The sequence below is a fragment of the Phallusia mammillata genome, chromosome 5, assembly GCF_965637545.1.
Source record: "Phallusia mammillata chromosome 5, kaPhaMamm4.hap1.1, whole genome shotgun sequence".
Lineage (NCBI taxonomy): Eukaryota > Metazoa > Chordata > Ascidiacea > Phlebobranchia > Ascidiidae > Phallusia > Phallusia mammillata.
The window spans coordinates 8513400-8526670 of NC_137256.1; the positions used below are offsets into that span (position 1 = coordinate 8513400).

General features: G+C 34.3%; 1 protein-coding gene across 1 annotated transcript; it reads right to left on the reverse strand.

The window, feature by feature from the left end:
• Positions 1 to 376: 376 nt before the first annotated feature.
• LOC145230482 (transmembrane 9 superfamily member 4-like) lies at positions 377 to 13171 on the reverse strand. Its single transcript, XM_080095911.1, has 14 exons — positions 12986 to 13171; positions 12814 to 12913; positions 11422 to 11575; positions 10726 to 10860; positions 10224 to 10410; positions 9656 to 9767; positions 9171 to 9310; positions 8662 to 8810; positions 8047 to 8206; positions 7222 to 7397; positions 6638 to 6701; positions 5933 to 6052; positions 4632 to 4721; positions 377 to 1400 (listed from the first exon to the last, which is right to left on the reverse strand). Exons 1-14 carry the CDS (start codon positions 13109 to 13111, stop codon positions 1251 to 1253), a joined length of 1863 nt encoding a protein of 620 aa, XP_079952037.1. The 5' UTR covers positions 13112 to 13171; the 3' UTR covers positions 377 to 1250.
• Positions 13172 to 13271: the final 100 nt, after the last annotated feature.

Sequence of the window (13271 nt, forward strand, 5' to 3'; positions counted from 1 at the left end):
TACTGTGATGGGTGATTATGGTCATACTGACTGCAAAAGAAAAGCCGTATCGCGTGATAAAAATGTTCGAGTATTTGTACCTCATAAAAGATCGCCTTTTTCAAAAAAACTAACCGTTTAATGATACAAATTTTACAGCACAGCTTTTTGGGAAAAACAACAACTTTAACATGTCTTTTTTAGCGTCTGTTCGTATTTTAAGTCTTCTATGATCCAACGTTATTAAATCATTGCTAACAATTTATGCTTGAATGCAACCAGATTTTGCTTTAAGTAGATTCAGAAATTGTAGTTGACACAAAAATGTAAACATATTTTTGCTTTATCGTCCCCGGAAATCCACTTCGAGGCAAACCAAAAGTCCGAAGAAATGGAGTAAAATTTCAGAAAGTTTTCTATTCCGTAAATGTTCAATAAAGATACGCAATATGGATATACAACAGCACAGAGGGTTGGGCTATCACTACAAAACAGCTTGAACGGACAGTCGATCAAGCCGGAATACAAAGAACGGCATAAACGCAATTTCATACAACGGTTGGAGCACAAAGATCCAGAAGCCTTGACATGTGCGCATGAATCGTTGTGTTAAAAGGGTTCGGTGCTGGCTCAATTATTGAAACGTCACCGCAAGATCCGAATAAATAACTTTGGACGAGCAGGAGATTATAAAACAAAGTGGGGCGACCTCTAGAAGAGTAAATTGCTTTTTGCACGTTTAGAGTAGCCATGTGTGGGAAACACAATAAAGCTGTGTAGAAAAAGCTGTTGCTGTGCCAATTTCGATACGCCGTGTAAGAACTATGACGTCATAATTCTATTTATGACGTCACAGAAATCCCCTACTGGTGGTCAAGCATATCCGATGGATAATACTTTTTCCATGTTACTTAGATTAACAATGTTCGATTGGTGTATAAGCATCGGAGGAAAATTAAAATCACAATGTACCTGCAGAGGCATTTGCGACAACGACGTAAAACTGCTTAATGCTTACATTGGATTTCTTCGTTTTGTAAACTTAATACAAATACCAGGGTAACTTGCCTACATAACTAAACCCCGAAACGCCCAATAAGTAATGTAAAATTAGAACGCGAACACAAAAAACAAGCTTTTTTCGGGTTTTAGGCGAAGTGCATGACATTTTTTACTGTCATTTAAAAAGCTGTGCGGCGCCATCAAGCGGTGGTGCGTCGCACGGAAAGTTGCCGCCAGTGGGCGACGCGGAGCAATTGGTAGTTGGACGATCAGTCAATCTTCACTTGGGCGTAGATCTTCCTTATGAAAGAGTATGAGGCAAAAAAGCCAATTGTACCGGTGAGAATCCAGAAGGTAAATACGATGATAAAGGTGTAACCGAAGTAAAGGATTGTGGGAACGAATGCAGTGATGCTCAACTGTAAAAGAAAACCTGTATTAAAAATAAGAAGAAAAAACTGAAATATGATAAGCTGCTGGTTTGATCTATTACTCTCATCAGTGCAGCTGGGGACAGGACATTGGCCATATGAGGGAATGGAGCCACTGTACGACAATCCAGTTAGGTGGTAACAGTGTAAACTGTCTGCAACTTTTCATGTATTGCTTCTATATTGAAATATGATAAGTTGAGAATAAGGGATCGACCAAACTGGTCCCAAAAGTTAAGACAAATATTTACGCCAAAAGCCTAAACAATTTTGGTCGGGTTGAGCCGACACTCAATTTCATTTCTAATAGATGCTTGTTATGAATTTATACCTGTGTGGTTTGCAAAATGGCATTTTAGGTCTTTTTTTGTACAACACATAAACCTAGTAAAACTTAAACCTAGTAGAATTAGTACATCTACATTGTGAACACTAGAAATATAACTAGAAGAGTGGCTTTCTGATATACTTCCATTTTATATATTCTATACGATATTTACCAATTTACTATACACATCATTTGATCTACACATATGATTGTTTTTGTAAACAAAAACTGATGGGTCCCCACACGCGTGTTTGTGCGGATTTACGGTAAACAAATGTTGCGGTGATTTTTAGATCCTTAAGGACAAATTTTAAGAAAGCATTAACCCAACAATAAAAAAAATTGTTCGTATTCTTTTTGCACTATTATTGTCATAAAATTACAAAAACATTAAAAAAACGATACAAATACTTCAATTTAATCTCTTGCTTCGACCCAGATATTGTCGTCCAAGGTCGGGTTTTAAACAAATTTTCCTACAAAGCCTTAATAGTTATATTACAGACACTATAAATTAAACAGCCATTTGCTGCACAGGTTTACATAACAAATTGTTTTTTACTTAACTTTGTTTCGCAAAACGACTACCATTGAGCTTTAGTAACCTCTCACTGACCTTTAGTAACCTCATTGACACCGTTTTCAATAGCAAGCAGACTTGGTGTAAAACAATACCGGTTTGCCTAATTTATATTTGAGTATTGATATGTCAAAAATAATGAAGCTACGTTGTGACGAAAATTCGATCTTAACTGTGTTTGTAATACCTACAAGTTGACCTTTAGTGACCTGTGGTCATGCGGCGGCCAAGCTGACAACGAGAATTTAAAGACCATTTATCACGGCTATAAAAAGAAATTATGTTTATTTTTTCACCTTTATGTTGATCAACAATGTTTTGCTTGACATTTACAAAACCGAAGCACTTTTATCGAATTTAAATTACGTCTTAGGCGTAAAACGTTCGCTGAAAGTGCGAGTGATAACTTATAAAACGACATGGCATTGCTGCGCAAAAACAGCTGATTTCTAATCACTGAAAAGACTGTCGCTTAAAACATCTGTCCGGACGTCAAGCTGATCCCTCCCGCTCTGCACTGAACCGTTAGTGTACACAAGCTATGGGCTGTGAAAGTCATTATTTGACCGATTAAGGCAAATTTTTGAATACTAAACGAGTAACCTACTGCAAACAATTGTTTGAAATTTTAGCACATTAGGGCTTGTATTTCTGGCCTAAAACCAAATAAGGTTATTTCGGGATTTAAGGGATGACGATTATTTCGGGGCTAAAGGGGTAAAAATGGGTAAATCCAATAAAAAATTAGAAAAGTATTTAGAATACCTTACATTGCACCAACCAACAAAGCATGAAACTCTTAGATCATGTACTTTAGTCAGTACAGCTGTTTTCAAATTTTACGTTTTGGGGGCTTGTGGGTGAACCGCTGGGTCATTTGGGGTCAAACTTTAGGAGGATCAGGTTTTAAACAATAGCTAACGTCTGTGTCAATTTGAATAAATTTGAAGCACTCTTTCTTGACCAAACGCGTTTGACAAACCAGCATTAGACAGAAACGAATATTTTGGGGTTTAGGGGGTAAAAATGGGTAAATCCTGTTAAAAGTTAGAAAATTCTTTAGAAAACATCACATTGCACCAACCAACAGAGCACATAACTCCTAGATGTTGTACTTTAGTCAGTACAGCTGTTTTAAAATTTTTACATTTTGGGGGCCTGCAGGTGAACCGCTGGGTCATTCGGGGTCAAACTTCAGGAGGATCAAATTTGGATTAATATGTAACATCTGTGCAAATTTGAATAAATTTGGAGCACTCTTTCTTGACCAAACGCATTTAACAAACCAGCATTAGACAGAAAAAAGAAACAAAAATACAGACAAAAACAATATGTGTCCCCTTCATAGAAGGGGACCCATAATAACATTTAAATCTATATGTGTATGTATGAGCACCAGGTATTATTATGGTGTGTTTTCATAGTGCATTTTCTTTTTAGGGTCTAATACAGGGGTGGGGAACCTACTTAGCACTGCGGGCCGCATGAATTGCACAATATTTTCGGGCGGGCCAAACATTTTGTTAAATTCCGTGTTATAATATTATAATACAGGTTTATCACTTATTTCGACTAAAAATAAGAGTTTGTCCATTCTTTCTGGAATACCCTAGCTCCATTATACCGATCTGTCTTTTTTTCCAAGAACATGTTTAAAATACCAATATAAGGATCCACGCTAACAGCTCTAAACGCAATTCAAAAAAATACACCACATGACAAATGATTTGTTACTGCAAGGAGAGGCAATCGAGTGACTGTTACGTCACAAATAAAGCAAGTGGTTGAATGTGTAGCAATTTTTAAAAGTTTGGCATCATAATGTGGATGGGGAGATTACCAGAAGTGTCGAAGTCATTTCAAGGACATATTTGTACATAAAAATTTTATTGTTTTTTATACTATGTTGTATACTGTACCTATACTAAAATATGTTGTATACTAAAATTATGTTGTATACTAAAATTGTGACGGGGGCCACATTAAAAAGGCAAGCGGGCCACATGCGGCCCGCGGGCCGCAGGTTCCCCACCCCTGGTCTAATACTTGGGTTTCTAGGCATTGACACATTGACTGTAAACTTGGTTAAAAAATACATCAGGCATGTGAGTGAAAAGCTTCAAAATTTAAATCTGTGTCGATAACTTTTGCTAAATTTTTATGGAACAATAAATAATTTCACAAAAAGCAGTTATTTTCAATCCTTTTCGGTTAACAAAAAGGTACAATATTTGACTTGTTCAATCGTCTGTTCCGACTGAGCAAATAACAAGCTACAAAATCAATGGACATGTATAGGAATTTTTCTCACCTGGGTGTGAAAGTAAAAGATGGAATAGAGCAAAACGTAAACAGCAGCACCTCCAGAAACGACAAAAGATCTCCACCACCAGTGATAGTCCTATAAAAGTGAAGAAAAAATACTCAGTTAAAACTGAAACAGTCACATTGCATTTATTATAGCTACGAGGCAAAACCAAAACAGTCTATCGTAGATAAAATGTTTAAAACAGTATTTTTCAAGTATGCTCAGGGGAATTTTGAAATGTGCTGCAGAAAATCTTGTTTTTAAGATTGCAACTATTATTTCAAGATTTTGAGATTTCTGACAAAAGTGGGTTAGCATAACAAAGATATGGCCTCATTTTAAACTTGTTTGTTGTTAGAAATAGCCTTATGGATCACACGGCAGATGCATTTAATTCTAATTGTCTTTTTTTCCATTTATGTGTGTTAGCATATAAAGTGTGCCAAAAAGTTGTCCGTTAGTGTGCTTGAACTAAACAGTTTGAAAACACTAGTTTAAAGTGTATATTTATTTTTCTGTATTGTTCATCTATCCTATTTTAACACAACATTCTTTTTGCAAAATCAGCAAATATTGTAGTTTAGTTACTTCAAATGTTTTCATACAATGCCTGTACTGTGTATGTACAGAAAGCGAGGCACTTGGATTTTACACAAAGCTGTCATAAGTACACAAAGTATCGTTTGGGCTCAGGAAAAATAAGTCAGAGGAATATCAAACATAGCCCGTGACTCTGAAGCAGACATCATTACTGACATTGTTTGTTTTTTTTTATTTAAAAAAGGAAATGCCCTGATTGAACAAGCCTTAACAAAAGGTAACCATACAGTTTTTTATTTCAATAGGCCAGGAGTACCATGATTTAGAAATGAGTATGCCTCGATTGCTAGTATACATGAACGCTTCAGGGTTAATCCAAGTTATGAACTTATGTTCATCTTATCTGATTATTCATTACATTGTTGCACTGGTAATTTGTTTTGTTTTTACTTACTTAGTGGTGTTATGGAAAATTGGCCAACAAATTTAGCTTTAACAGTGACACATTACAGATAGCCACAGGTGCCAGCACTTAATGGCAGCAGTCATTCATAAACAACTTTCAAAACAGCCTGGAGGCAAAATGTCTGCAATCCAGCACAATTGGCCAACACACAACTAAATGTTGAACATGCAGTAAAACAATATAAACCTCAATGCTTATCTTTATCTGGGAAATAATTTACAATGTACAGCAGTATAGCCATAAACAACTGACGTTGTATGCTGTTTTGAGTGGACACAAAATCATATGTTTGTCTTACCTCAGAGCATAGCTGGAAATATACCATGACAATGGCTATCTGGCTGCAGGCAATCACCAAAATCACAAATACAAGGAATAGAAATCCGAAAAGATAGTAAAATTGGTTTTCCCAGATAGCCTGTGCATAAAAATTACATTGTCTGTCATTATGCATATAGGTTTAGTATTGGAGTGTTTTGTACAGTAGTTTTAATTCAATGCACCTGATATTTATGATAAATTTTACCTACATAACCTTGCCGATAAGTAAAAATTAGAACTTATCCTAATTACTTTTACTATTAGCATGTATATGCAATAGTTAAAGTGTAATAATATAAAGTTAATTTAAAGCAGGCAAAAATATTTCAACTCACTTCCAATTAGACAATTATTTTTGTAACATTACGCATATTGCAGTATACATTAGTTAGTACAAGACAAATACCAAAGTACTGAATTGTATGTGGTTATTTTTTGTTAGTTAACACACAACAATTTCTGCATATGTTTCTGACAACCAGAACTGAGTGCACAGCACTGTAGAGCAAAAACAATGGGCAATTTAACCGGGACACCGAACCAGAATGCACCTACTATTTTCCGGCCTTTGTGTATAGCATTGTTACTAGTCTATTGTTGCATGCAATGTATACCATCAAATATCAGACATATATATCTACAAATGTATATGTGTGATAATTTGGGCATGAAGGAAACTCACCGTAAATATGAAGAACAGTTCAATGAACACAGCTCCAAATGGCAAAATTCCTGCCATCAACACACTGTAAAATAATAAGAGTCAAAATTTAATCTATGTAGACGAAACCTTTTGAAAGCAATACGGAAAATTCTGGTCGACTGCAAAAATTTACCATTTATTTCTCTTCATTACACAGGAAAAGGCAAACTACTAAAACATTTTCTTTAATGTAGTATCTGGGTGCAAAAAAAGAAATTTGCGATTAACGAGAAACATTTTGAAATGAAAAATCATGGAAAGGTCCAAGTTGAGTCACTGCTAAAGTATCTAAAACTTAGCGTTGCTTTTACTAGACAAAAAAGGCTAAACACCACTTAACACAGAATCAAGTCTACATTGTGACACACTGATCAAACACTCTCTTTACATATTCATACACACGCATTTCTCTTTGTGTGAAAAGTGAAAAATCTTGTACCACAGACAGTGCACACTGTTTAGACCTATAAGGCCTCATTAGTGCAGCTGGTGACAAGAGATTTGCCATATGAGCTAAAATCCTAATTTTACAAGAAAATTATAGCAAAATGTAGTCAATTTACCTCACAAAGGGATTCATATACCACTGCTGCTCAGGAACCTGTCTTGGAATCTGGTTAGTTCTTACTGGATTTTCATATGGTTGCTTGCGGTAGCCAAAGTAGAAGCCGATTACAAGAAGAGGCAACGAAACCCCAAACCACATAGCAAGTATTGCAATCATAGTGGAAAATGGAACCTGTCAATGAAATACATCACCTTACCAGTCAGATAATTACAGCTGTATGTTTGCTTAACAAAATGTCTGAGAAAATCAACATAATTTGAAATCTTCAGGTATGCTATGAATGTATTTCTTACATGTTGCATATTGGCACCAAGGCATATTTCGATTTTAATCTACTTTAATCTCTTAAATATATATTATATCCTCATTAGTTTTGTTTAAGCCTAGTGCATGTATAAAAGCAAACATCTAATAGTTCTCATTTTGTTACAACTGTGGGCAGCAAAGTAAAATTATTTTCTATTTTACAGCAATTTACACACAAAAAAATGCAAAAAAAATTGTAAAGGGCAGAAAATAAAAAGTTAGCTTGGTAAATTGAAAAGTTCCATGGCTTTTTAACTGTTAATGTTGAAAAGTGCATGTAACATAAATTGTGTAGTGACACTTCATAAACAATCTCTGCAATTCTGTTGTTTAAAACTCATTTATAATGTTTTCTAACTATTATTTTAAATAAACAGTGGTAAATGCAAAATTGATATTGGGATATCGTTTTGTATGATTTTATTTTTTCTACCATTTCTTTGGACTTCTAATTCAAGAGATAACATTTTCCTAAAATTTCAAAACTAACTAAACATGTAATATATCTACTTACTGCTCCAGAGGAGTGTTTTCCCCAAATGAAGAAGTTTAGAAAGAATGCAACCAATGCACAAATTCCCGGGTAGAGTAGAGCGGTCTGTATGGCTGCTCGCTTCCAAAGTTGTCCTTTCAAGCTCTTGTACAAACGACCCGCATAGTAACCACCAAAGATCCTTCAACAAGAAATCCATATTAACAATTGTAAACCACACACTTGACATTGTAGTGGGGCCCTACTTTTACAACCATATGCAAACCATTATTACACACATGGAGACTATTTTGACACATCTTGGAACGACCATATGCAAACCATTATTACACACATGGAGACTATTTTGACACATCTTGGCTTGATTGCACTGTTTTTGCACAGGATTTAAGTAAGCTACAGATAGTGCACATGGTTTTAACCTATAAGGTCTCAGTTCTACATAACTTTGCATGTACTGACAAAGAGTTATCTATCAAAATGTTACTACACAAACAACTACAAAGATTAAGTGTGAAGTACTAATCACATAATACAGTGGCTAACCTTGACAAATCAAGCTACAAATGCTAATGCTTTGGAAGGGTTAAGAACTACCGCTTATCGACTACCGCCCTAATAAAAAAAATCTCTTACCCCATCAGTATGAAGAGAACAAATGAAGCTGTGAGCAGAGAACCTCTGCTTGATGGTGATAACATTCCCAACATAGCCACAATAATGGTCACCAATGACATGCCAAATAGTTGTACCCCGGCACCAATAAACGAAACCAACAACATTATCTGCGAACAGTTTTTTTTTTAAAAAGTTCACCACAGAGTACAAGTTTTAACTTAAATGTTAGCTCAGTAAAATATCTTTGTTTTTTCTATAATTGGTTTTTGGTAGTTTTGTTTCTGGTAAAGCTACTCTTCAAGTCCAAATCTCGTTTTACTAGGTTTTATTTAACTTATCAATGCAAAAAATTATCTTAAAAGATTTTAAACCAAAGGATTACTGTAGCAGCATGTTTTTGAAATTACTATCCAATTTTGGGGTTTCATATACCTTCAACATAAAAAGTACATAGTAAAACATTTATTGATAAACCCAAATAGAAATGTATATTAATCGGTAGATGTGATGTTAGTCAATAAGTTTACCCTCTTTGGTGGACGGAATACATCCCCATGCACAAGTTTCCATCCAGTTTCTTCCAATGCATCTTCGAGGTCGTCATCCTCACGATTATATTGTGCAATGTCACGGCGCAAGGTTCGCACAATAATCATAGCAAGCACACCTACAGTTGATAATTGTGTCAAATTTGCAGATTGGACAAAAACAAATGTGTCAATTATACAGACATTTTTGCTTAATCCAAAAAAATCATTTTATTGCATACTGAATACAATACTGTAGCTGTTATATCAACCAAGAAAGTTTTTTGGTGTATTACTTAAAAATGCTTTACAGTTGAAGTATCAACCACAATTACACATACACTGCTCCAAATTATCTTGGTGCATCTATGTCTGTTTTCCATTAAAAGCTTCTACATACAATATTAAAACACTACACACAAAATTTAGGCATAATATTTAACATCACATAATATAGGGTCATGCACACGGTTTTGTTAACTAACCTGCCAGAAACAAAACAACAACAATTGAGTTCACAATAGAAAACCAATGGATCTGTACATCTCCCATGCTCAAGTAAGTATCCCATCTCGATGCCCAGTGAATGTTACTTAGCTGTGTATACGTACATTAACATAGTGTAAGTTTAATGTTTTACAAAAGTTTTTACAAAGGTTAACACGAGTCTATAGCAGTGGTTCTCAAATGTAGCTGTCCCCATTTTGCAGAAGGTACATTACTTTATCACCTTTAGCTCTATGACATCTTGTTGTGATAATTTCAATGTTTAGTAATTTTTGTAACAATAGTAAAAAACTTGTAAAACGATAGTAAAAACTTGTAACAACTAGACATGTACCAAATATTCGATTTTCCGAATTTATCCGACTGAATCGATCGGTTTTGCAAAGATTCGATAAAATTTGGCATGTCTCTAGTTGTTACTTGTTTTTATTATTGTTAAAACTGCCAAATATTTGGTTTCAGGTAAACGAAAATTTAGCCGATCCGGTACATGACTGGTAAGAACCACTGGTAAAAAGCCAAAAAAAAATGTTTGAATATACATACCTTCCAGGTTAGTTCATACGAGAACTTAAGTTTTGTAGTCTTGGCAGTTACAAGCTGTTTTGCAGCAGTATCATCAACGTGACATGTAGCACCCTCTTTTGGTGTTACAACAGAAATATCAACACTTTTTGGGATGACCTCAAAACCGACCACTCTGTAGGCATCTTCGTCAGCTGTCTTGCTGTATCTATGATAAACAATATTGTTGTTAAAGTCAAAACACAAGTGACTCTTCTATGATTAAAAAATTTTTTAATGGGTTTGAAGTACATGAAAAAACTTGACATCAAGTAGAACTGTTTTTCTTTTTTAGTTCTAAATTGTTTTAGTTTCCTCCAATTAACAATTTAACTAATCCATTCTACATGACTATATTTTTTAATCGATACAAATTGTGTAAATAAACCTAATCCCTAAATGTCCTAAATTACTTCCTGTCAGTGGACTGTATCATTAAATAAAAAAACTAATATATTGCAAACATAGAAAATCCAAAACTTACAGTAATGTGATGGACAAGTGGTTATAAATGTATGCCCCATCATCTCCAGCATATCCAAGTTTAAATCCGTGTTCAATTTGTTCTTCTTGATTTTCTAAAGTCCATTTGGTAGCAGCAGGTAAATTGTCTGCAAGCCTTCAAGTAAAATGAATATTATAAATCTGTAAATTCATGCATCAAAAATCTATGCATTTTCCCCCTTGAAAATTATAACATTTAAGACTACAGCAAACGCTGGTTTATGTGGAGTCATTTGGACCAAGGATCCAGGTTAACCAATGTCAATTGGTTCAAGCCTTACCACATAAAATATCATGTGTACCTCGAGCTTTGTCCAAATTAAGCAAAAGTACGGATTAACGGAATATATTTGTACTTTTTTTAATGTACAGGATACTGCAATTTTGCCTCAAGCAGTATGTATTTTTAATTATTTTTTTAATTTGTAATTATTTTGAAAACAAATTCCATGTTTGAAATGTATATTTTTTAAAGATTAAAAACATACCAAAACAATATCCACACATCTGTATGTATGTTACTGGCCTAAAAACGGATAAAATGTAATATGTTTGTTCCCAAAATTTTTGGGAAATAGTCATGCCACATAGTTGGGCATTTATGTTCCATGTACGATATATATATATATATTTATTTTTATATATGTTTTATGGCTATACACAAATGCACTCTTACAGGTGGACTGAATATTCATCTTTGATTCTTTGAATTATAGTGTTGGCCATCTTTTCATCAAATTCAGATTCACATATTACTGTACATTCTTGATTTGTGTCCATCTTTGCCAAGTAAGGAGTATTGACAATCCTATCACCTCTTAATACTTCACCTAAACACAGAAAATATATATATACTAGTGTTACAAATTCGTCACCCTATTTAAAGAAACATTTTTAAGTAGAAATCTGTTATATTTCTTATTTAAGACAACTACATTTCATTTTAAAGCAAAAGCATTGTCTATTTAGATAAGGCAGTGATTTTCAACCGGTGTTCCGCGGAACACTAGTGTTCCGTGAAAGATCGTCAGGTGTTCCACGAGAAATTTGCTGGTTTGAATATAGGATTCTAATGTTTTAGACTTCTATGGTTTGAGTAGTGTTTCATGTCGAACACCGGTCGAAAGTCACTGGTTTAACATGGGCGGAAATGGCTTATCTTTTATGAAACTATATATTTGCCACCACCAGTTTAAATGTTCTTTCTATAGTAAGTGGATTAATTTATTGTTGTTTAAAAAAATAAGACTCGTTGTATTGTAATAAAATAGCTGAACCGCGCGTAAATTGCTAACGGTTAGTGCAATTTAGCTTTTGGGTGAGCTTTAGGAATAGTATAGCACTTAAACCCTGTCTCTGCCAAAACGAAGTTCAACAAGTTTTCTGACGTTCAGCAAAGTTGTTTGCGCGGAAAACGATGAATCATGGAATATCCAGTGTTAGGCGAATATTGTATTTAGGCACAATACTAGTTTTTTGACGTTACGTTTTCACAAAACCTACCCCCAACTTCAATAGCGCTATATTTTTCATCCGTTTCAGTGATTACGTGATGTGCGATTTAGCAGTTCCCGCCATTTAGCATTTTATTGTTACCTTGAGCCTAGTTGTTCATTACATCAAAATTTCGTTTGGTGTTCCGCAAAATTATTTTAATGCATAAAGTGTTCCGTGGCTCAAAAAAGGTTGAAAAACACTGAGATAAGGAACTAAAGATGCAATGTAGGCAAAATATTAAGATGCATATATTCCATGTATATTTAGTGTAACTGCTATATATATTTATTGACTGACTCTGTTACTTAAAGACAATTTTTGATTCCCAGATATAGATTAATCTATTTAACATTTAGTTGCCTTTTTGTAGCTTCAGTACAATTTCAACACATGCAAAATGTGTAACTATGTCCTGATATAGCAACAATTAACAATTTTGTTTTGAATGTCATTGGGTTAAAAATTTCATATTTTGTTAAAATGTATACTTGGCCTGATATACAGTAACAATTTAACAACGTTTTTACTTTTTAATTCAGATTGTCATTAGGTTAATGATTTCAAATTTTACCAAGGTTTTCAGTTTTGTACTCCACGGTTTCAGGTTTGCAGAATGGAAGTGAGTAGTATTCATAGGGAAGCTGAGTTTTTGAACTGGTCATTTTCACAGCCTGTAAACACATAAAAACATATTGTTTTAAACTTCTGCAATTCGTCAGAAATTTTTTTTTGCCTCAATTGACCTTGATTTCCACATTTTCACCCTTTTCAAATTCCACTGGGGCAACTCCTGGCACGTAAAATGAAGCCACATGCTGAATTACAAGCAGCAAACAAATACCAACTAATTTCAGAAATCTGGACCTCATACCTCCAATCAGTACTACAAATTTGAATGAAACACCTATAAATAAAACTGAAAGTAAATTTCTGTTGTAACAGAGATTATTACAATTTGGCCGACAAAAATAATGACTTTTTAAACAGCATATTATTGGCTGCATATACATAATTTTAAAGTGTGAAAGA

Excerpts from the sequence above, each read along its gene's own strand:
- LOC145230482 (XM_080095911.1), bottom strand. The coding sequence starts at position 13,111 with ATGAGGTCCAGATTTCTGAAATTAGTTGGTATTTGTTTGCTGCTTGTA. Across the intron at positions 8,811-9,170 it reads TATTCCGTCCACCAAAGAGG|ATAATGTTGTTGGTTTCGTT; the intron begins GTAAACTTATTG and ends AACTGTTCGCAG. Across the intron at positions 1,401-4,631 it reads TCTTTTACTTTCACACCCAG|TTGAGCATCACTGCATTCGT; the intron begins GTGAGAAAAATT and ends TTTCTTTTACAG.